At 40.5% G+C, this 24,593-nt stretch overlaps 1 protein-coding gene across 1 annotated transcript in view; it reads left to right on the forward strand.

The window, feature by feature from the left end:
* The window catches only part of KCNQ5 (potassium voltage-gated channel subfamily Q member 5), a gene marked incomplete at its 5' end in the record, with an annotated part of 518,313 nt that overhangs the window by 475,847 nt on the left and 17,873 nt on the right, over positions 1 to 24,593 (forward strand). Inside the window, one exon of the mRNA XM_080805542.1 lies at positions 15,454 to 15,562. Within this exon, the coding sequence (XP_080661668.1) occupies positions 15,454 to 15,562 (109 nt within the window). The remainder of the gene's footprint in view (positions 1 to 15,453; positions 15,563 to 24,593) is intronic.

Consider the following 24,593-nt stretch of genomic DNA (forward strand, 5'->3'; position numbering starts at 1 on the left):
GATGTCCTTAAACAAACTGTAGAACACCATTCACAAAAGAAGGTGAACAAACTATTGGTATGTACAACAACTTGGATAAATCTTGAAGGAATCGCGCTGAGTGAAACAAAACAAAAATCCCAAAAGATCACAGACTATGTGATTTCCATAACATTCTTGAAATGATAAAATTAATGGAGATCAGATCAGTGGTTGCCAGGGGTCATGACTACAGAGTGAGAGGGAGGGGGTTGTGGGGGAAAGGACGATGTGAGGACTCCTTGCTGTGGTGGAAAGGTTCCCTATCTTGACTATGTCAATGTCAATATCACAGTTGCGATATTGTACTATAGCCTTGCAAGATATTACCACTGGGGGAATCTGAAGAAAGGGTACACAGGAGCTCTGTACTATTTCCTACAATTGCATGTAATCTAGAATTATAAATTTAAATTTATGAGTACAACTTATAAAATTGGAAGTTTGAAATAATAACTACAGTCAAATAATATCAGCCCTTTATGAAAGAGGATGATGGCTCCCTGTTCAGCGTTTCCACTCTCTACCCCCATGCCTCTGTTCCAAGCAACTCTATTTTTTGGCTGTTTCTTCTGAGGCTTATAAATTTCCATATGTTTGATAGTAGGTATATATAACTAACTTCTGATTAAGTAGTTTTGAACATTCTCTGTTTGTTTCCAATTCTAGTAAATGAAGATTTAGGTCTTTTCTTTCTTTCTGTTTTTTGTTTGTTTGTTTGTTTGTTTGTTTGCTATTTCTCTTCACAGATCCTCCCATCCTTCCAGTCTAGGTTTTGTAAAATTTTTTGTTTGTTTGTTTTCATTTTTGTTTTTTTATTTTTTGGTTTTGTAACTTTTCAGTAAGTCAAAATTCAGTGTCTACATGATGTGTATGTGTTATATTGCCCTACAGTTGTTTCTTACTTTTTGCTTTCCCTGTAGTAAGTAAATCTTCTTCCCACCTCTTCCAGTAATCTCTCAATAAAATTTTCCACAGGATCAATTTCATCAGGTAACTGATCCATTCCATTTGACAGTTCTTGGAAAATTCATCCTGGAATCCTCCATCTTCCTTTTCACTAAGCCAGCTGTTCTCAAGCCTGCTGCATAGCCATTATCTTTTGAATTTCTTTTGATTTTTTTTTTTTTAGATGGAATTCCCAGTTGATGGGGTCTCACTTTCATGTCTTTCTTGATTTACTCTCATTTCAGATAGTAAAACTCTAATACTTTTTAAGGTAAAAAGAGGGTATGATGATGGAAGGCATGACTCTGACAGCTGTCAACATTCTTGTCCTCTTGTCCTACGGGGATGGATGACCCTCTTCACCATGCGCACTGTCATCACACGGGAGTCTTCCTTCACCATCGTTCTTCTTTTTTTTTTTAAGATTTTTTATTTATTTATTTGACAGAAAGATCACAAGTAGGCAGAGAGGCAGGCAGAGAGAGAGGAGGAAGCAGACTCCCCGCTGAGGAGAGAGCCCGATGGGGGGGCTCGAGCCCAGGACACTGGGATCATGACCTGAGCCGAAGGCAGAGGCTTTAACCCACTGAGCCATCCAGGCGCCCCCTTCACCATCATTCTTGACTCCTGCTGTGGCTCCCATACCTGGGTCTTCCTCTCTCTCTCACTTTCCTATTTTGATGAGGTACACTGTACAGTACATTCTTGAGAAAGAATGAAAGAAAAGCGAAAAAAAAATTTTTGACTTTGCATTTCTGAAAAGGCTTTTATTTTGCCCCCATCCCCATGCTGTTTGACAGTTTGCTTGGTGTAGAATTTCAGGCTGAAAATAATGTCCCTTCAGAATTTTTGAAAAGTTTGCTCCCCGGTGTGCTTGTTTTCAGCATTGTTAAGCCTATAGCCATTCTGATTTTTGCATGTGACCAGTGGTGTGTTGTTTTTTATCTTTGCTACCTGGTAGAATCCACTTTTTGTCCCCAGTGTTCTCGATTTTCACAATGATATTTTTTGGTATGGGTATATTTTTAGCCACCAGAGTAGATTCTTGTGGGGTCATTTCAAACTGATGATTCATGATCTTCTGTTCTAGAATATTTTATCATTTGTTTCTTGGTTTTTAAGGATCTTCTCCCTTCATTTTCTCTGCTGTCTCTTATGGAAATCTATAAGCTGTGCCTGTGGACTGGCCTTCTGATTTTCTTCCCTCATCTCTCGTTTTCCATCTCTTTATATCTTTTTGCTCTACTTGCTAGGGGTTTTGGGCAACTGCAGGGGTTCATGGTCCAAATTCTTACTGAGATTTTTATTTCTGCTTGTCACTGCTCAGGTTCTTTGTTCCTGTTGTTGTTTACTGTGTCCCTTTATTCTAGCTTCCTACTTTTGTTTCATAGATAAGTCTCTTACCTTATGTCAGTAAAGATACTAATGGCTGTGTTCTGAATTTTTTTTTCTTAGTTTGTTTCCTTCTAGTTGGTTTTTGGTCTTTATCTTTGGGAAACTTTCTTCAGATATTTAGTAAACCACACATGTCTTTTCATAATGAAGTGTGGAAGATGACAAGGGTGACTGGAATTTCTAAGCATCTGGTTGGGGATGATCACGTTTGACCTTCACCATGGGTTAACCTGCGTTTGTGGTTTCATGGGGAGTGTCTAGTGTCAGTACATTTAGGTCTTCTCCTGGGCCAATCACATTCTGCGGAGAATACCTATCTGCCATCTTGAGGATAAAGTTCCTGGTGCCATTGTTATGATGGCGACAGGGTGCCCGTGGGTTTCAAAGTCCAGGCTGTCTTGGTCACTTGATAGCCGGGTTTGGTGTATAACACGCCTTCGTCAGCTGTGCCTGGTGACCCCTTGTCCAGAGGCTTCCAGTTAGTCTCCTGCTGGAAAAGGAGAAGAGCACATGCCCAGGGCTATGGGGTACACTGCACACTACCTTCCTTGTCTTAGTTATTCCCAGAGATTCCTAGTGCTGCCAATTCCTGAGCCTTTTGAGTTTTCTGAAGTGTAAATTTTGTTATTTCTCAGCTTTTCCCAATGTTGGCATAGGGTTTTCTCTCTGGTATCAGCTAGTCAGTTACCTAACTTGTCCATCTGCTTTCCCACTTCCAAAATTATGTTGTTGCTGCCTCCTCTTCTGTTCCTTTTATGGGCTTATGTCTTTTTAAAAATAATCTCATCACTATAGCTTTAGTGGGTTTTTGAGGGATCAAGATTAAACTTGTATGTTCAATCTACCATCTTAACCCTGAAGGCAATGTCTGTCTTAATTGTATGTGTGTGCGTGTGTGTGCATGTACATGTGTGTGCTCGATCATAACATTAAGTGTATTTCTTTTTTTTTTTTTTTAAGATTTTATTTATTTATTTGTCAGAGAAAGAGAAGGCACAGCAGGAGGGCGGCAGGCAGAGGGAGAAGCACGTTCCCCACTGAGCAAGGAGTCTGATGCGGGCGGGACGTGATGCCAGGGCTCTGGGATCCTGATCTGAGCAGAAGGCAGATGCTTACCCAACTGAGCCACCCAGGCGTCTCCTAAGTGTATTGGTTATTGTGGTTAGAAATCAAAACAATTTGGTAACCACACTAGGCAATGCCAACAACAAAGTAGTCAAGTCCAGTCAAAGGTTAACTGTATTTTCTCTTTACTATGAAAATTGTCCATGGAGCTAAGGAAGTTTTAAAGGCATATGGAGGGGCACCTGGGTGGCTCAGTGGGTTAAGCCTCTGCCTTTAGCTCAGGTCATGATCTCACAGTCCTGGGATTGAGCCCCACATCGGGCTCTCTGTTCAGCAGGGAGCCTGATTCCCTCTCTCTCTCTCTGGTTGCCTGTCTGCCTGCTTGTGATCTCTCTCTGTCAAATAAATAAAATCTATAAATAAATAAATAAATAAATAAATAAAGGCATCTAGGGCAATGTTTTCAGAATGTGATATTCACAGGACACTCTAGATACAACTCTCTTTAGGCAGGGGGAGACGGTGGAGGTGAAGGTAAGCTACACTTCTCTGGTAGTGTGTTTGTACCTCTTCATTTCTGTTATGGATACTAAAACTAATCTGGGTCCCAAATTTTCTGTTTAATGTCAAGAATGTCATAACACCAAAATAAAATAAAATACACAGAAAGCACAGCTAAATTATGTTATCTTCAATTGTGCTAGCAAAATTTGCTATATAAATTGCATCTACTCTGGTTAAAAATTACACAGGAAAATGCAATTGCTTGTTCAAAATATTAACGATAGACCTTTAACTAGAATATTGCCTTAAAGATTCAAGAGGATATTTTATTTTGAAATCAATAGGGGCGCCTGGATGGCTCAGTGGGTTAAGCCTCTGCCTTCGGCTCAGGTCATGATCTCAGAGTCCTGGGTTCGAGCCCTGCATCAGGCTCTCTGCTCCGCAGGGAACCTGCTTCCCCCCTCTCTCTGCCTGCCTGCCTACTTGTGATCTCTCTGTCAAATAAATAAATTAAAAAAAAAAAAGAAAGAAATCAATGTATGCTGCAGAGGTGTATACTTGGACTTTTTTTTCAATTAAAAAAAATTGGGGGGTTTCAGAATTTTTTCAAACACTAGCATTTTAATTCAATAGCCTAGAAAAAAAAATAATGGGAATATGTGCACAAGGAAAATTTTCCTTGTAACATTATTTTTTATTTCTATGGGAATTCAGTGAGATGGTTTCTGAATCCTTAATAAAAACTCATTTCTAAGTTATTTATTCCAAATCTCCTAAAATTCAGAATTGAGTAAACACTGGTCACATGACTGAAATTTCACACTTTGTCCCTACAATATTAGCAGTATAAGATACTGGGATAAGGGTCATATTTGGAGAAGCACAAAGGAGTGAATATTCCAAAAGTGACATATGAAGGTACACTATGTCTCACTGTAATATAATTACATTTCCGCTAATGTTACATTGTTCCCGAAGAGAAAAAGAAGTCTTGATTGCCTTATTTATTATGTTAGTATGGATGATTGAGATAGCTAGAGAGAGTTCCCTCTTGCTTATCGTACTGATGTTAAATGTTTTTCTATTATTTACTGATTACAGACTTACAGACCCAAGAATTTAAAGTGGACTTATAGGCTGCATTCCACCTAAAAATAAAAGTACCACGTATGATATTCACGCAACGAATAGTCCCTGATTTCTACTATGGAAGTTATTCCTTCTTTTACTGGAACTTATTTTGCCTCTTAAATATTTTCATGGATCGCTGGGAGAAAATCCCATTTTATTTTATGTTTCAAAGTGAACTATACTTGTGGTGTCCGGGTGGCACAGTCAGTTAAGCATCCGACTCTGTCAGCTCAGGTCATGATCTCAGGGTCTTAAGATCAAGTCCCGCATTGGGTTCTGTGCTCATCATGGAATCTGGTTGAAATTCCCTCTCTCCCTGTCCCTCTGCCCCTCCTGCTTATGTACTCTCTCTTTCTTTCAAATAAATAAATAAATCTTTAAAAAATATATATATATATAGTTGACACACAATTTACGTTAGTTTCAGGGGTACAACATAGTGCTTCTTATTGGTATTTTGATAGGGATTGCATTAAATGTATAGATTTTAACAATATTTGTTCTTCCAATACGTGAGCATTGAATGTATTTTCATTTGTGTCACCTTCACTTTCTTTCACCAATTTTATAGTCCTTGGAGTACAGGTCTTTCACTTCCTTGGTTAAGTTTATTCCTAAGTATCTTATTATTTTTGGTGCAACTTTCTTTTTTGTGTGTCTGACTGCTATGCCTGGGACTTCTAGTACTATGTTGAATAAAAGTGGGAAGAGTGGACAACCTCATCTTGTTTCTGATCTTTAAAAAGAAAAAAAAGAAAAACCTCTCAGGTTTTTACCATCAAGTATGATGTTAGCTATGAGTTTATTTTTATATGGCCTTTAAAAACCCTATTTTAAAATCCTGTAAAAATTAAACATTATGAGGAAATATTGGATTTTTTTACAGTAGGATCTCAAAGTGTACCTAGTCATGAAAAATCATACAAAAAAGAAAAAAAAACACTATAATATAAGAGAAAACAGGGAGGCCAAAATCCAGAGGTTAGTAGTAAGTTATACTTTGTAATCAGTAAGACCCACAGCTAGAGTAGAAGGGGGACCTCTCTTACCCTGATGGTTCTCTTATTAAATATTAGCACCTTGCTCCTCTAGGTGTGTGAGATACATCAGAGAACAAGATACTGGTCTTTGTAGATGTTACATTCTAGCAGGGAAAACAAACAATAAACTCCAACAAGTTAATTGTATGTCTATTAGAGGGTAAGTGCCATGGAAAAAAGGAAGAAAGAGAGAAAGGTAAGGAGACACAGATTGGTGACTTAGGGAGGTAAGTGACCTCACAGAGGGTGCTCTGAGTAGTTCTAAAGAACCAATACGGAGCAGAGACCAAAGCAGCTAAAGAGCCTGCAGGCTTTCCAGAGTGGATTCCTCAAGGATAGCCCAAAGGAGGGGTGCCTGGCTTCTTTAAGGAGCAACTGGGAGGGCTGGGACAGAGAAGGGAAGCCTGGAAGGAAAAGAGGCAAGGGAAAAATGATGGGAAATGAGGACAGACAGGAAGTGGGGGAGGGACAGACCTACAGGGCCTTATAGCCCTAGTAAAGACTCGGGCTTTTACCCTCGGAAAAATGGGGAGCCATTGGAGACTTACATCCAGATACATGATCTCGATTTTCAAAGGATTGCTCTGCCCTAATGATCCTGTGTCTTAGAGGTGATTTAACCTTGCTGAGCTACACTTTCTTCATCTGTGAAATGAGCGTCACATTTCCAAGCTGGCAGTGTTCTATTTTAAGTTACAGTTTGTATTTGTAAACCACCTCACTTCCAAGAACCGAAGGAACTACAGCTATCATTAATAAAATAAAGGGCCATGCCTCCAGGCCACAAAGTGCTCAAGGCAAAGGCCCTGAATCATCCATCTCTGGACACAAAGTTGAGAGACTAGGGCCATCATGACCTCTCAGGTGACAACCTCTTCAGTGACGACTCTTTCTCTCAACTTTCAGAGATGATTCACCAAGTAAACAAGAACACAGTGAAGTGCCGTCTACCCAGCCATCAAGTTTTAAAATCCTAAATCCAGACATTATTGAGCAGGGACTACTGTCATGGGACCTGAGGGAAATGCTTCATTAAGCAAACATTCATTGAGTGTCTTCTCTGCACCATGGAGTGTTTTAGGGGTAGGAGGTACATGGATGAGAAGATACATGGTAGACAGATACATAAATGAAAAGACATGGTCCCTGCCCTCAGAGAGTTTACTGTCTAGCAAGGAAAGGGGCTTGTAAACAATCAAGGATAATACTATGTAATAACAGTCATAGAGGGGCACCTGGGTGGCTCAGTCGGTTAAGTGTCTGCCTTCGGCTCGGGTCATGATCTTCAGGGTCCTGGGATGGAGCCCCGAGGCGGCTTTCTGCTCAGCAGGGAACCTGCTTCTCTCCCTTCCTCTCCCTCGCCCTCTCCCCCACCTGGCTTGTGCTCTCTCTCTCTCTCAAATAAATAAAAATAAAATATTTTTTTAAAAAAATAACAGTCCTAGAGATATGTGTTCACAGCCAAGGAAGACAGGGCTGAGTCAGTGTCGGGATCAGGCTGCATTTCATGGAGGTGGTAAACTCTTGAAGGGCTTGTAATTGCAGAGCTGGATTGAGACTCTAAGCTTTGTCATGCTTCCCTCTATAGCTCATCCTCTTTGCTTTGGGTAACTCAAAATATCAGTAATTGCTCAACTTCAAAATAAAATTCTAGTTTTCAACATGGCACAAAACTTATACGCGTGCTGGAATGTAAATGGTTTGTTCTGAATATTCTGATGTTCTCCCCATAGGAAAGAGGGCACCTTGGTTTTGTGGTGCCCTATACATAATATAATGTATCAACTGCAAATTCAGCAGAGAGCCAACCAAAAAAAAAAAAAAAAAAAAAAGACGAGTGGGGAGAGTGGATGGGGTATATAGACAGTTCCCTTGGAGAAAATATCCAAAGGTAATGATGCCTAAGTAGCACCTGGAGAAACTGTTGGTAGTCTGGTGTGGCCAGAGCATGGGATGGAAAGGCTCTAATGAGGTGAGTTTGGATGAGGACCTCTGAGCTATCTGAATCAAGTTTCCTCCTGAGGCAACCGGAGATGTCCTCTTGGCCATCTGGGCTGAGAAATTGACTTTGACATTAAACATCAGATAATGCAGAGGAAAAGAGAGTGGAAGGGAATAGGCCACCATTTAATAGGCTTTCCCTCAGAGTGTTCAAATGCTAAACAAATAATTCTCATTCTTTATTATTTCATTTAAGATTCAAAGTTTCTATGGTGAGTATTATTACTATTATAATAAGAGAAAAAACAAATTTTAAAAAAGCATTTGAAAAGAAAAACACCTAGAACAAAATAAACTATGTGGAGCATTTTTCTAGGTTCAGAACCCAGTACAGCTTGTTGATGACTTAGCAGCATCTAACACGTAACAGAAAAAAGGGTCTTAGCCAAGGACATAGCGAAATGAAATCGTGTTACTCTAGCGAGGCTCGAGCAGTTATTCTAAACTCTAGCCGGATTAAAGGAATTGCCTTTGGACTAGCACATGGCTGAAATGGACTCTCTAATTTTAGAATGATATTTAAGGTGTTGGGAAATGATCATGGGGAAAGGTAATTGAAATACAACCAGCCATAGAAGGAAGGAACCCTTGGTAAACAAATTATAATTCATGACAGAACGTAATAAATTAGTTATCATCCCCATTAATAGTGGCCATTTTAATGTGTTTATGCTATGGCTTATTCCACAGCATAATGGAATAGAATCATAATATGCTTTGTTTAAATTCCCCAAATAAAAGTTTATTATAAACTTCTAGCCCTCACACTTTCACTGTAAGATTGAAGTTATAATAATGGTTTCCTTTAAGTTCTGGAACTTGGAAAGATTTTTTTTTCTTCACTCATTGTTTTTCTATTTTTCAAATACTCTATCTCGAAAAACATATAGTATTTTGTGATAGAAAAATATCTTTAAATTCCCTGTGGAATTTTAAAAGTAATACAAATCATTTATAATTTCATACCCAATTCAGCTAATTTTATTTTTATATATTCCATTCTAGCTGGTTTTCTTTTTATATATCATTGTACATGGTTATAATCAACATGAAAGTTTCATTTCATATTTTAATTTTACTGAGTATTTAAAAACACGTATTTTCATATTATACGCTACTCATAATTATCTTTTTCATAGCTGTGTAGTACACCATCATTGTCAGATATTGTAATTTACTGTAATTTATAATTTCTTCCTTTGGGACATTGACATTTCTACAACTATTTCTCTATAATGGGAAATAATGCAGCTAACATTATTGCATTGAGCTCCTACCTTTATTTCCCTTTTGAAATTGTTTTCCAAAGAAAACGTCTCTGGTGTAAAGTTATAAGATTGCTGATTATAAATTTTTTTCCAATTTACATAGTCACTAGCAATGTCAGATTATACCAGATTCACCTCAATTTTCTTAGTAGTAACTATTATTCTTTTGCTAATTAAATTGGTAGAAGTCCATACTTTCACATAACTCTAATTTGTATTTTTTTATTTCTAGTTAGGTTGAATAGTTTCCTGCCATTTTTTGATACTATGAGGCAATCTCTTCTGATAGACTTATTTATACATTTATATTTTGGATTGTGATCTATTCACATAAGCTCCTTACTCATTATAAATATTACGCCTCTTTATATCTTTCCATTTTCTTCCCAATCAAGCCTTTTTCTTTGCATTGTAATTTAGTTATTTTAGGTAGTAACAATATCTGTATTCATGATCAAACTGTCAGCTGTCTCCTTTGTAATTTCTTCTGCTGACCCAAACATCAGGACACTATCATTCCTCTACAGACAGAATAACTGTTTTCTGCTATGTTTTGACAATTTGATTTTATTTTGATCTATGAACATGTACGCTTCTTGTGCACAAAAACAGTGGTGACTCCTTTCAAAGAGAACAGTGCCAAGGCCTGTAAAGAGTGGGGTTTTAGGGACGCGTGGGTGGCTCAGTCAGTTAAGCAACTGGCTCTTGGATTTGGCTCAAGTCATGATCTCAGAGCTGTGAGATCAAGCCCCACGTGGGTCTTGGTGTTCAACAAGTAGTCTGCTTGAGATTCTCTCCCTCTGCCCCTCCCCCTTGCTCTCTCTTTTTCTCTCTTTCACATAAATAAATAAAATCCTTTAAAAAGAGAGAGAGAGAGAGAGAGAGTGGGGTTTCAGATGGATGAGGAATAAAAGCAAGAACTGGGATTCTGAAACCTGAGTAAAAAGATGAAATCTTGCTCCCATATCACAAATATTTTGAAATATTTTTTCTCTTTTTTTTTTAATGATGCAATCATTTATCTTGTCTTGTGAAGCACCTGTATTGTCTCAACTTGTTCCTGTGCACTAGTGGTGTTGGGGGAAACATGGAGAATTAGTCCAAATCCAATGAGAGATTAGTCAGACACACTCCTCAGCTCTGGCTGAGAGAAACCATGGAATGTCACTTTTTTGGCCTGGGTTCCAGCCCTCAGTTTCCTCATGTTATTGGTCCTGAAGGTGTTCTTTGTATTGAGGGTTTGTTGTTGTTTTTTTTAACACCTCCCAGCTGATTCTAACATGCAGGCAAGGTAGAAAACCATTGTAATCATTTCATCAAGAAAGGTAAAAAGAAATCTAACCCATAAGAGGAGATGATCAAGAGAAAGAACTAGAAACCACTTATTTTTTATAACTATCTGCATCCTGATGGCAGAATCTCATAGTGGGAACAGAAAAACGGTCTTTGGATATAGCAGAAGTTTCCAGAATGTTCTTTACTTCCTCTCTCTTCATCACCTAAGGTTCATATAGTCTTTTCCAGACACTGAAATAGATTTTCCAAAATGTAGGAGAATGAGGTATTTGAAAGCAAATTTCGAATACTGCTAATTAATAAGAAACAGGAGAGGGTTGGGAGAAATAAAAGGTAGTATTTTAAATTTCTTTTTTCTCCAAGCATTGATCTTCTGCTAGGGCAGGCTTACCACACCTGGCAGAATTGTCCACAGGGAGCAGGACTTTGGGGAGCATCTCACTCTATGGCACCTTGCTTTTTGTGATTAGCTTTTGTGCAGACCAATGCTCACATGAGCTTATATGCCCATAACCTACATCTCCCAAAATGCAAGGGCATAGAGCCAGATGTGTGGTTGGAGAGCAGAGAGCCACACCTTGGCTGAAAAGGTGGCCCCACCCAGGTGTCTTAAAATTCACTAAGGGTTTTAAGCCTCTAGGAATCATGTGAAAGACATTTGATGTGTTATTAACCTCCCTGGAAAGAAAATGGCCATCTCAAGATAGTTATGAAGGAGAAATGCAGCATTTTCCCCGTTTTTGTGGCTTTGAAATAAGGAGAAAAATTTCCTAACTCAGTCCTTGCTTCAATATATGCCAGCAAAGATATATTTCCTATTCATGTGTTCTGACCAAACCTGCAAAAAATGTTTTTTAAAGCCTGAGAATTTAATTTATGCCTTGAACCATCAAGTTCTTATGTGTAAAAATATTCCACAATAAGGTTCATTTGGATATGAGGCCGTTGGTGACTGACTCCCATCTTCTGTCCAACCTGTTCCTAAACAGAATGGCTAAGCGGAAGCTCTTATTGGGGTACAGGAAGGACAGGGGTGAGGTAGAGCAGGAAACTGTCTCGTAATCATTTGGAATGTCCCCAGTGTCATCGACAGTGTGAACATTATGATTTCACTATCTTGACATTTGTGCTTATTGTGACAGTACACACCTGCTGATAAAGTTTTCCATTAATTTCGTAGTTAAAGGACCCTGTACTTTATGCTATTTAATTGTTTTGGACATACAACATTGTGTTAGGGTTGCTTATATGGTATTTTCAAGCAAATAAGTCATTGGTAACAGGCATTGAAGGATCCGCCTTCCGTGTAGCCTCTCCAGTGTTTCCAGTTTTCAGAGATAAAAACATGGGTCTGTATGAGAAGTGCCTCTCACTAGAGTTCAGATGAGGGAAAGCGGTCACATGCCTCTTTTCTGAACGGCAGCACAAAATACTTCTGTAAATGTGGCGCCTGGGTGGCATGGTCAGTTAAGCGTCTGACTTTTGATTCTGGCTCAGGTCATGATTTCAGGGTCGTGAGATCGAGCCCCATGCTGGGCATGCACTCAGTGCAGAGTCTGCTTCAGAATTTCTCTCCATCTGTCTTTCCCCTTTGTGCACTCGCGCTCTCTCTCTCTCTCTCTCTAAAATAAACAAATATTTCTTTTTTTTAAAAAGTACTTTTTTGAGTTCTGTACTAGGAATCCTGATAAGTGTGTTATTTGGTATTACCTTTAGGGAGCTAACATCTGGGTATCTCAGAGGGTTCCATAATGGCACATGGTGATCATCCAGCCTACGTGTGAACCCCTGCATCTCTCACCCCACACACACCCTCCTCACAACTCCAAGGTATATGTATTTCCAGGTCCCCTTTAGGGTATGCACTGGCTTAGCACATGGCCATGGCAACCATGCTCCCCCAAAAAGGTTCTCTCTCGGTGTTTGGGGTCACTTCACCTGAGACCATGAGAGCATGCCACACACTCCCACATGGATGCAAATATAATGCAAGACAAGGGAATGCAAATGACAACGAGAGAAGAGAGACAAATCTGGAAGGAGGCAGAAGGGAGACTTAAGAGTCAGTCAGTATTTACTAGTGCAGCTCCAAAACCCAACTGCCAAATTTAAATTCTCGTTCTGTCACTTACTCTTCATTTGTCCTCGAGCGTATTTCTCAGCTTTCTGTGCCTCATTTTCATGATCCGTAAAATAGGGGATAATAATACATACCTGTTGTGGGGCTTGAAGCCATTAAAGTTCTTGGCACATAATTAGACTTCCCCCAAAAGCACTTATTAGTATTATTGTCATCATCCTTGTTGTCCTTGAGTGAAGATTTGGCAACAATGGAGAAGAGTTTTCCCAACTGTGTTCACTTCCTAGAGATGCCATAACAAATGACTACACACTGGGTGGCTTGAAACAACAGAAATTTATTTTCGCACAGTTCAAGAAATCAGGATGTCTGAAATCAGGGCATCACCAGGGTTGGTTCCTTCTAGAGTCTCTGAGGGAGAAGGCATCCCATACTTCTCTCAGCTTCTGGTGGTTGCCCCAAATTCTTGGTGTCCTTCCTTACAGATGCATCAGGCCAGGCTCTGCTTCCATCTTCTTTTTGTTCCTTTTGTTTGTACCTTCTCCTTTTCTGTCTTATAAGGACCCTTCCATTGGGTTGAGGGCCCACCCTAATCCAGTATGGTCTCATCCTGAACCCTACCTTAATTACATCTGCAAAGACCCTTATTCCAAATAAAGTCATATTCTGATATTCCAAGTGGACATGAATTTAAGTCCAGTGCTACTCAGCTACTATACCAGGTGAAAGCAGGTTAGGCTCAAATCAGAGGAAGAAATTGCCAACTGCTCCCGGAAGAATGTCATCTAACCTTGGGCGTGTTGGGCACTAAAAGGGCTCTGTTGCATAGGTGGTCAGTCAAGCGAAATGGGCCAGCTCCCCTCAAGTGCATCACTGAGTCAGAACCAAGGGTCAGGCAGAATCAACATGTGTCCTCTCATTGAAACGGTGGCAAACTTCTCTGGAGAGAAGTCGAACATGCCCAGCAAGGATAGGCTGCGCCGACAAGGCAGCACCCGTGACCAGCTCTTTCCCCTGCTCTCTCCTGACACGTTGCATGCCACCGCTAAACCCACTGGAACCCTGAAGGCATTCTGACACTGGGTGATGCAGTGTAAGAGCCTCGGGAAACTGGATTTTAGTAACACGCTCTGCAGCTCACTCGCTCCACTGACCACCTGTGTGGCCTCAGGTAAGATACTTACCTTCTCTGAGCCTCAGTTTTGGCTTCCAAAACCAGGCATAATATCACCACTAACGTGTAGAGTGCGTCTAAACAAGAGCACTAATATCGGCGGAGGCTTCCTTTCAATGCCTGGCATGAATTTCAACCAGTGGTTGCTGTGATTTTCATTATTGTGAGGCAGCAACTCCGTCTCTCCCTCTTCCTAAGCTTGAGGAAGGACCACGAAGCAGAGATGTGAAGACCCACGTACAGCTCTTCCCATCCCCACTCCTTCCACTCTTGGCACACGGGAGACTCGGCAACCACACAGTAAAGATCTTGACTAAGTGATGCCCCAGCTGCCGTCCAAATATAAACACCGCTTCAGTGAATGGACTTCCAGTAGCCCTTCAGGATTGCGAACCCAGCCAAGACAACTCAAGGCAAAGTCTTCTTTTTCATGACTTAGCAAAGGAACACTGGGCCGAGCAAAGACAACAAAAGGCAGCGCAGTGCTTTAGTGTAGCTCAACATTTAAAGAGGCTTAAATAGTATTTGGAAGCTACATAACACATCTCTCATGAGTGTGTTTTTATCACTTGATTTACTTATTACCAGGGTAATATATATTCGTCATAGATATTTTGGAAAATACAGCCAAGCAAGAAGAATAAAATCATTGTTAATCCCAGATAGATATATAGATTTTTTAAAAGTAATAAATTGTGACGTTTCTCAGTCCCTGGCCTTCAATGTCATTTTAATGGCTTCCTAGGATTCCGTTATATAAATATGTTAATATTTATTTAACCCATCCCCCGTTCCAGAAATTTTAACTTGTTTTCAGTATCTTATTGCTGAAAACAAACCTGCAATGATATGAGCTTATTCCTTTTAATTTTACAAATCTTTATTAATTTGCTATTTATTATCACCTTTCCCCCATGTCCAAACTTTGTAATTAACCTGAATATTATTTTGCTTGGTTTATTAGAAACCGATTTTATTGTCCAATCTGAAAATCTTCTCAGCTTTGGCCATATTATCTTAAGCAAGCTCTCTTCTGAGCCGCCTCTGTCCCGTAACTGATAAGTAGTGGGTATTCTTGGACATGGCTGCTTCCACACTTGTTTGGGGCATGGAGCTAACGGGGTCAGCGTCATGGGCTTCAGGCTCTGTGTTTGTAGGCCAGTTAGTTGAGGACCCAAAGACTGTTTGCCTAACTCCAAACAGCTCTTATTTAAATGCTGACAGTTAGTTTCAAAAGAACTGGGCAAAAGAGCACGAGTGGATCAACACAAATCCATCACCACTACTGGAAAGACGGTATGTCAACGACTCTATCTCCCCCGCGGAAAACAGAAAGGTATTCATGTCAAATCACATAAAATTAATAAGGTTGTAGGGAAAAGGAGAGGCAATACTATTGGGGAAAACAACTGGCTGACCTTACACATCTCTTGACTTCCAAGCTTAGTCTCTGAGATCCCCTCTGTTCCTGTTCAACAGACATGTTTGCAGTTGCTGGTAGTGGTGTCTTTAACTGACAATTTTCTCTTGCAGCCGACACAGCACTTGGCACTGACGATGTGTATGACGAGAAGGGATGCCAGTGTGATGTATCCGTCGAGGACCTCACCCCACCGCTTAAAACTGTCATTCGAGCTATCAGGTTGGTGGAAAATCTTTGACAAAATGATCCAAAGATCATTTGAATTATTTGAATTAGTATATCACTGAGTTATTTTTCCTGCAGGTAAACTTCCTGAATTAGTTTCTCTGTTCCTGTTCATTCACATTCCTATTAAATTCTGAAATACATTTTCTTAATACAAAATTCTACTGTGTTCGGCACAAAGTGTGTTATAAAAGGAAGCGAGATTCGGAATGCCAGGCCATGCTGGAGCGATTCCATGAGAATTGGCTTGTCGTGAGAATTTGTAGGCTTTCAGGGCATTTTGTGTATAGACGCAATTGGATTTATAAAATTATTTTTATGACTTGATACTCTGATCCATGGTTCTGTATCTTACATCAAAGAAAAATCCCACTAGGTTATTTCAAAACGGGTTGAATTCTGAATAGGAGAAACCTGAAGTCCTCTGCAGTGACATGCTCCTCTCTGGCTGAACGTAATGTTAAGCGCTGATTTTTTGGCTTTTAAGATTTTATTTAAATTCCAGTTAGTTACAACGTAATATTAGTTTCAGGTGTGAATACAGTGATCCGACACTTCCATACAACAGTGCTCCTCACAAGTGCCTCCTTGACCCCCGTCACCCATCTAACCCATCTTCCCCACCCACTTCGCCTCTGGTAACCATTGCTTTGTTCTCTATAGTTAAGAGTCTGTTTCTTGGTTTGTCTCTCTCTCTCTTTTTCCCCTATGATCATTTGTTTTGTTTCTTAAATTCTACATATGAATGAAATCATATGGTATTTGTCTTTCCCTGACATATTTTGCTTAGCATTATACTCTCTAGCTCCATGCACGTCGTTGCAAATGGCAAGATTTCATTCTTTTCATGGCTGAGTAATACTCCAGTGTGTATATATACCACCTCTTGTTTTTTTTCTCAGATTTTGGGTTAGGGTTATGATTAGGCTTAGGGTATGTACCTGATATCCTGCATTTCAGAGACCTCTCCTGAGGGTTATTTAGAGTTAGAGATTAAGGGTTAGAGTTTAGGAGTAGGGTTAGAGTTAGGATTAGGATTAGGATTTGGGTTAAGGTTGGGGTTAGGTTATGTGCCCAGCATCCTGCAGTTCAGAGATCTCCCCAGAGAATAAAACCCCAGACTTCTGCTGGGATGAGAATACAATGGGCAGCCATCCACCGAGATGAGGCAAGGAGGGGACTTGGGGCTCTAAATACGCTTTAAATAGATATTGAATTTAAAAGCTGATCTTAAGGAGTGCCTGGGTGGCTCAGTCTTTAAGAGTCTGCCTTCAGCTCAGGTCATGATCCCACAGTCCTGGGATTGAGCCCCACATCAGACTCCCTACTCAGCAGGAGGCCTGCTTCTCTCTCTCCCACTCCCCCTGCTTGTGTTCCCTCTCTCGATGTGTCTCTCTCTCTGTCAAATAAATAAATGAAATATTTTTTAAAAAAGGGAGGTGCGCCTGGGTGGCTTAGCAGGTTAAGCCTCTGCCTTTGGCTCAGGTCATGATCTCAGGGTCCTGGGATTGAGCCCAGCATCAGGCTCTCTGCTCAGCGGGGAGCCTGCTTCCACCCCCACCCTGTGTCAAATAAATAAATAAAATCTTTAAAAAATAATAATAATTTAAAAATATAAAAAAATAAAATAAAATAAATTAAAAAGCTGATGTTAATATACTCCTCTTCCAATGACAGAATCTAATAGAGTACCCAAGGCAACTTACCTTTATATTTCCAGGATCCGCTCACTCCAAAATTTAGGATCTGGACTAAAGAAAGTGCTGCAAACTCAGCCTGCCTAGTTTAATCCTTTTGGGAGAATTTCAATCTGTCCCTGAACCCTGAGTGACTTTGTTGCAAAGAAATACCTCTGATCTTTTTGGCTCTCTCTGCCTCTTACCAAAAAGCCAGAAGAAAACTTAAAATATCCAACCCAACTTAGCTATCCAGATACTTAGTCTAATTTCAGAGATCAGTATGACTGATTCTTTACTTCTATTTTTAGTTGGTCATTTTGTATCGTTAGAAATTGCTCTACTTGATGTTTGGGAATCACTGGGAAAGCAGAAAAGAGTTATAAAGATTTTGATAAATGTTTGTTAAGGCAAAGAAAATCACGGTTGATAAAAAATGTGTACCCAAGAAGACACTTACACCTTGTCTGTTACAGCACCCTAAAAAGAAGTAAAATCCAGTAACTTCTCAATGGAACCCTAGAGGAACAAACTATGGGTGGAGGACGCACCTCCTCACGGGCCCTGGGCCATCCTAGATGATGCCTCTTGTCTCGTCATAATCGTTCATTGTTGATACTCCCTGTGTTTCTCAGAGTATCTCAAGTTATATGATCTCCCTACCCCTGGGGAACCTGGATGCCTTAGGTAATATTTAAGCCAAGAAAACCCAAGGATATGTAGCAAAATGATGCTTGAAGCCTTCAGTAAAAAGGGACAGAAAGGATCTAGAACTGCATTGTCTGATACGGTGACCTGTGGCCACGTGAGGCTAGTAAAATTTAAATTAATTTAAATCAGACTTAAAATTCAGTTCATCAGGGCGCTTGGGTGGCTCAGTCAGTTAAGCGATTGCCTTCAGCTCAGGTCGTGATCCCGGACTTCCAGGATCTAGTCCCGCATCAGGCTTCCAGCTCCACAGCGAGTCTGCTTCTTCCTCTGACCTTCTACCTTCTCATGCTCTCTCTTACTCACTTTCTCTCTCAAATAAATAAATAAAGTCTTTTTTAAAAATTCAGTTCATCAGTGGCACTACCCACATTTCAAGTTCTCAAGAGCCACAAGTGGCTGCTATACTGGGCTCAGAAGACACAGTGTATTTGCATCACTGCAGAAAGTTCTCTTAGGCATTGCTGGTCAAGAAGTCACCTTGAAATTCTTCACTTTCATTCATGCCATCCCTCAAAGACCCTATAGTGAAGATGGGGCAATTCATCCACAGATTAGTCTGACTTGCAACAGTACAGTAAAATCTTATCTAATGGGAACAGATTAGGTTTCCTAAAAGTCAGACTTAACCCAATTTGTTCATTTCCCAAGACCTTCTGAAGCTTTCTGCTTTTGCCTCACAACCTATAAAAAGAATTGTGAGCCGCAAGAAAGAAAATGAAATAGGTTTATTCTGCTAGCTAAGCACTTCAGCGGCTGCTTGAGATTTACTTTCCTGCCATCCTCTTGAAACTTGCCTGATTTTTGTAAAGTTCTTTGCAGAATTCCCTTGCTTTTCAGAATCCTTTCTTGATTCTTATTTTTAAAGGGACTTTATTATTTACGTTTATCTCCTTTTTGTGAACTGGAGCTTTCTGCTTGCCCCTGTGTGACGCTCAAGGGGGATGTTTTTCTCCCCCGTATCCTGATTCTGAGTTCCCCTTAAAATTTGTGGATTCTCTAAAAACTCAATAGCTACGCTCAGTAGTTAATAACTTCATTGGAAATCTTCAACTCGTGATACTACTTAATTTCTAAAAATACATGATTAAAAGACCCACCAGTACAATTGGCAGTTCTGAAAAGGAGTTTGCTGTTGTAAATCCCTAAATCTTATGCAAAAGTGTCCTTTTCTTCAGCCCAATTAAATGAAAAAAGTTGCATAGCAGTTGACAGGAATGTCTTTGGCCAGAACGTACCCATTTCTTGCAGCTCATCTAAAATGCTATTATGTATGTCTGTGTTACTGCTTGCAAGCATGAACCATCCATTATTCACCTCTAAAAGAGCAACTTTGTTTTGGCATTTTTCTTGTTATTTTTTGGTGGTTTGATTATTTAAGATGAATAGTTGAATATGCCTTTTGTCCTCCAGTAGCTCTTATAATAATAATGGTTTTTCCTCAGAGCCAAATTAACATGAAGATGTGTAACAGAAAATATGTATTCCACTGCACGGATGACAACACGGAAAACAAAACCACTACATCCCCCAGGAGCAAAACAGGAGCTCTTGCTTTGGTTATTAATATATACTAAGGATCTGCCATTTTCTAATTTCTAGTTATTTGGGGCAGTAAAGATTCTTTGAGATGACTAAGGCCACTGTCTGAACTTGTCTGGATTATGTTACCCAAATGCACTCGGAGACTTTTTTCAGTGACTGACATCAGTTTTTATAGTAACGAACAATGGCTATTCTTAGACATTTCTAAAATATGTTTTAAAAATCAGAAGAATACTTAGTTTTGTATAATTCCTCCAGGATTATCACAGATTATTCTCAAAATATTTAGTGGGAGGGCACAAAGTTGCTGGAAATGTGTTTTAAACTCATTACTGGGAGTGAAGATTGTACTTATTTTTCACAAATGTTCTATATTTTGTTAATGATTTAATACAAACAATGTTAATTTTCATTTCGTTCACTCATAGAAATCAGTCTCTAAATAGAAAGATGAGGGGAGCTTGGATGGCTCCGTGAGTTTAAGTGTCTGCTTTCTGCTCAGGGCATGATCTCAGGGTCCTGGGATGGAGCCCAGAGTCTGCTTCTCCCTCTGCTTCTCCCTCCCCCTCTTGCTGGAATGCTTTCTCAAATACATAAATAAAATCTTTTATAAATAATAAAGAGAAAGATGACATTAGCAGGGAAGTAAACAGATTGACGAGCAAATAGATAAACTCTTGAACATTCTACACACTCACTTTTCATCATATCGTGTTGTATTCATTTGCTAGGGCCGCCACAACAAAATACCACAGTTTGGGTGATTTCAACGACAGAAATTTCCTTTCTCAGGGCTCGGGAGGCTGAAAGCCCAAGATCAAGGTGTCAGCAGGGTTGTTTCTTCTGAGGCCTCTCTCTTTGGCTTGCAGATAGCCACCTTCTCTCTGTGTCCTCACATCATTTCGTCTGTGAGCCCACAGATCTGCGTCCACATCTCCTCTTCTTATAATGATACCACTCAGGTTGGAGCAGGCCCTTCCCTAAGGGTCTTATTTCAATTTAATCACTTCTTTTAAAGCCCTGTCTCAAAAAGTCACATTCTGAGGTACTGGGAGCTAGGGCTTTAACATATGAAATAACAATTCAGATAACACATGGCAAGATACAGTTTTCCTGTCAATATTCAACAAATACTTTCTAGGGGCACCTGGGTGGCTCCGTCGATTAAGCGTCTGCCTCTGGCCCAGGTCATGATCCCAGGGTCCTGGGGTGGAGCCCCACATCAGGCTCCCTGCTCAGCGGAGAGCCTGCTTCTCCCTCTGCCCCTCCACACCTCTAGTGCTCTTTCTCACTCTCTCTCAAATAAATAAGTAAAATCTTAAAAAAAAAATACTTTCTCAGACACAATATCAAAATTTTCAGATTAAAAATAAACCCATCAATTACCTCATATATGTTCCCTCACAATATAAAACATCTGGATATCTGGGAATATCTAAAGAGGTTGACTGTTACCTTTCAAGCTTATACTTGGCATTGTATGAACATTACATAAGTGAGAATCTTGCATAATATTTCCCCCCAAAATTAATATAAGCTCATTAATTCAAAATAATTAATATAAATAAATAATACATAATAATAATTGTTTAACGTTATATCCAGTACAACTCTATATTTGTAAAAAAGTTTCAGAGTACTAATTTTCATAATATTTTTATTTGAGTATAGTTGACACACAGTGCTACACTATTTTTAGGTGTACAGTATAGTGATTCAACTTCTCTGTATGTGATGCTAGGCCCACCCCAACTGAGGCTGCCGTCTGTCACCATACGATGCTATTACATCTCTTGACTATACTCCCCACGCTGTGCATTTTATTCATGAGACTTATTCATTCCATAACCGGAAGCCTGTACTTCCCATTCCCTCTTCAGTCTTTCAGTCCAGCCTCCCACTCCACTTCCCTCTGGCAGCCATCAATGGGTGCTCTGTATTTATAGATCCGATTCTGCTTTTTGTTTGTTTGCTTGTTTATCCATTTGTTTTGGTTTTTAGACTCCATATATGAGTGAGATCATCTGGTGTTTTCCTTTCTCAGCTTGACTTATTTCACTTAACGCTATACCCTCTAGATTCATTAATATTGTCACAAATAGCAAGATAGCATCCTTTTATGGCTGCTTCGTATTCCATTTTACATACATACCATATCTTCTTTATCCATTTGTCTACGATGGACCTGCAGGTTGCTTCCATATTTTGGCTATTGTGAATAGTGCTGCAATAAACATAGGGGTGCATGTACCTCTTCAAATTAGTGTTTCGTTTTCTTTGGGTAAATACCCGTTAAAATTACTGGATCATATAGTATTTCTATTTTTAATTTTTTGAGAAACATCCATACTGTCTTTCACAGTGACTGCACCAATTCACCTTCCCGCCAACAGTGCACGAGAATTCCTTTTTGTCCACATCCTCACCAACACTTGTTCTTTCTTATTGTTATTTAAGATCTCAGCATAATACTTTTTTAAAAATAAAAAGAAACGTTTGTATTTGTTTTCCTGTACTGAACTGGCTAGATAAGTTCTGAGATAGGCATACCAAGGCATCAAGGAAGTGCTATGTGAAGGATTTATTACACAATTGCAGAATGAGCTCTGTCCACTAAAATGATGCAAAGCTAACCTGCCTCTTCCCTGCATTTTTAGCAGAATTACTAATGAGATCCTCAGCAACAACTGTTCTCTTATCAGCTTGTTTTATACAACTATTTCTGTCAATTGTGAAGAAATGAATCAGAACAGGGGCACCTGGGTGGCTCAGTCGGTTAAGCATCTGCCATTAGCTCAGGTCATGATCTCAGGGTCCCGGGATCGAGCTCCGCATTGGGGTCCCTGCTCAGTGGAGACCCTGCTTCTCCCTCTCCGTCTGCCTGCCGCTCTGCCTACTTGTGCTCGCTTGCTCTCTCTCTCTCTCTCTCTCTCTGTGTCAAATAAAAAATCTTTAAATCTTTAAAAAAAAAAAAAAAAGAAAGGAAAGAAAGAAGAATAAAAGAAAGAAAGAAAGGAATCAGAACACCATACAGCCTATTCTTGTAAAGATAACCAAAACAGCCCAGTGGAGATTACTCATTATTCTGAACAGAAATGACCGAGAAGTTGATTGCATCATGTTCTTAACTTCTCTTAATATACCAAAGCAGTAATCACCATGCCTGCTGTGTTTCACTTGTACACAACATTTTATTTCCCAGGCCAAACCAGCCTTCTAGAAAAATCAAAGGAATAAATAAAGAATTCTTCAGTTGAAGCTACAGCCGACTTTCCCCTGGCACCATGAGCTCATTCTACCCCCAGCCCCCACCCTCCTGAGAGTTGCTCTGAGGAGTGATCCAAGAAATGATAGCCTCTATGTAACCCTGCGCAACCCATGTCACCTCTCAGTGCCTCGTTTCCTTATTGGTGAAGTGAGGAGGGTAATAGGATTGACCTTGTAGGGCTGGGGTGGGGGATTGATTGAATTAACATTTGCAGAGCACTTTGAACAGTGCTGGGCACAGGGTAAGCACTACGTAAGCTAGCTATTATAACCTTCATGTTTCTGGGCTCCATATTGCCTTCCCAGTGGGCTGCCTACTCTGCCCTTCCGCTGCTCAGGCCAGACCCCTCCTTTCTGAACTCCACTGACTCCCATGATATGTCACAGGAGTGAAGCGCTTCTTTCTCTCTTCTCAGGGGTACTCCCAACTTCCAAAAGTTTGTGGCCTTGCCTGCCTGAACCCCCTTCCCTAGGAAGCACTTACTGTTACCCCTTGAAGTTATGTCCTCACCACCTGTGCTGAGGAATCACTCAGAGCAGCACCACTCAGGGCGGGAAAAGCAATTTTTCCACCCAACCACGAGGCAATGTTCCAGGTAGCTTGCTGCCTTCCCAGGAACCCTCCCGAGAAAAGGACTGTGAAAGGGAGAAGCTACCTCTCCTCTCCCCTCCCAACCCCACCCACACAGAGGCCTGGCTATAAACTCCCCAAAGAATCCGTTCATGGACTCTAAAACATATATATATATATGTTCTATACACACACACACACACACACACACACACACACACACACACACACACATATATATGTATGTCTATATACAGAGAGAGAGAGAGAGGTTGGGAGAGAGCGCTTCTACTCTGCACCAGACACCAGAATATACATGAACAAGAAAGATGGATCCCTGCTTAGAGCCTTGAAGGGCTGCCAGAAGAAAAGTCAGTCATGATGCCAAGCGACAGATCACTATAATAATAGAAGTCTGGGCTATTTGGGCAGATAGAAAGTCAGCACTTATGTGGGAGATGGCATATAGGAAGGCTTTCTAGAAGAAGGGGCATCCTAGAAGAGATCTGGTGGCTTTGTAGGTACCAGCCAGATTACTAAAAGGGGTGTGAGTTCAGGCAGAGGGAGCCACAGTTGCTGAGAACCAGATCTGAAGACGGTATCAGTGCTGGTGGGGCAGAGAACAGGGGGGGGAGAGGTTAGACTCAAGGGAGGAGCAGGCACCATTAGAACAAGCCGGAGGGCATGGAGGCTAAGTATGGAAGTAAGTTCGTGGAACTGGTGATTTATTCTAATACTTAGGACTATGGCTCACTGCAAGGAATGGATTGGAAAGAGGGGACCATTGTTGTTACCATACGTGGCTCTGCAGGGGGCCAGCCCGTGGCGATGAAGAGTCCTGAAGGACAGGGTTCGGAGCCCTTCAGACATGAGAAAATGACAGGATTTGGGTATTTGCAGGTCAGAAAAGACAGAGTGAAAGAGAAAGGAATCGGGATGGGACATCTGGAGGGAGCTGGTCATGCAGGCTGGCTTGTGGGAAAAGGGTGCATTGTTGTGACTGGTGAGTCTGCGGGGTCACGGTGGGGCCCGGCACACGGGTGAGGCCCGGCTTCAGAAGCCCAGGAGGAAAATCTGGAATGGGGACTAACTTGGTAGTCATGGGCACAGACATAAATGCTTTGCAGAAGTGTCACCTCAAGGGGGTTGTGGGAGTGAAGACGGAAGAAGGTCACCACAGGATTTAAGGCTTACAAACCTGTAGGGAGCTGCCCAAGGAAGAAGGCTCTGGTGGAGACGAACACAGCAGCCAGGCTGA

This window comes from Martes martes (genome assembly GCF_963455335.1).
Source record: "Martes martes genome assembly, chromosome: 6".
NCBI lineage: Eukaryota > Metazoa > Chordata > Mammalia > Carnivora > Mustelidae > Martes > Martes martes.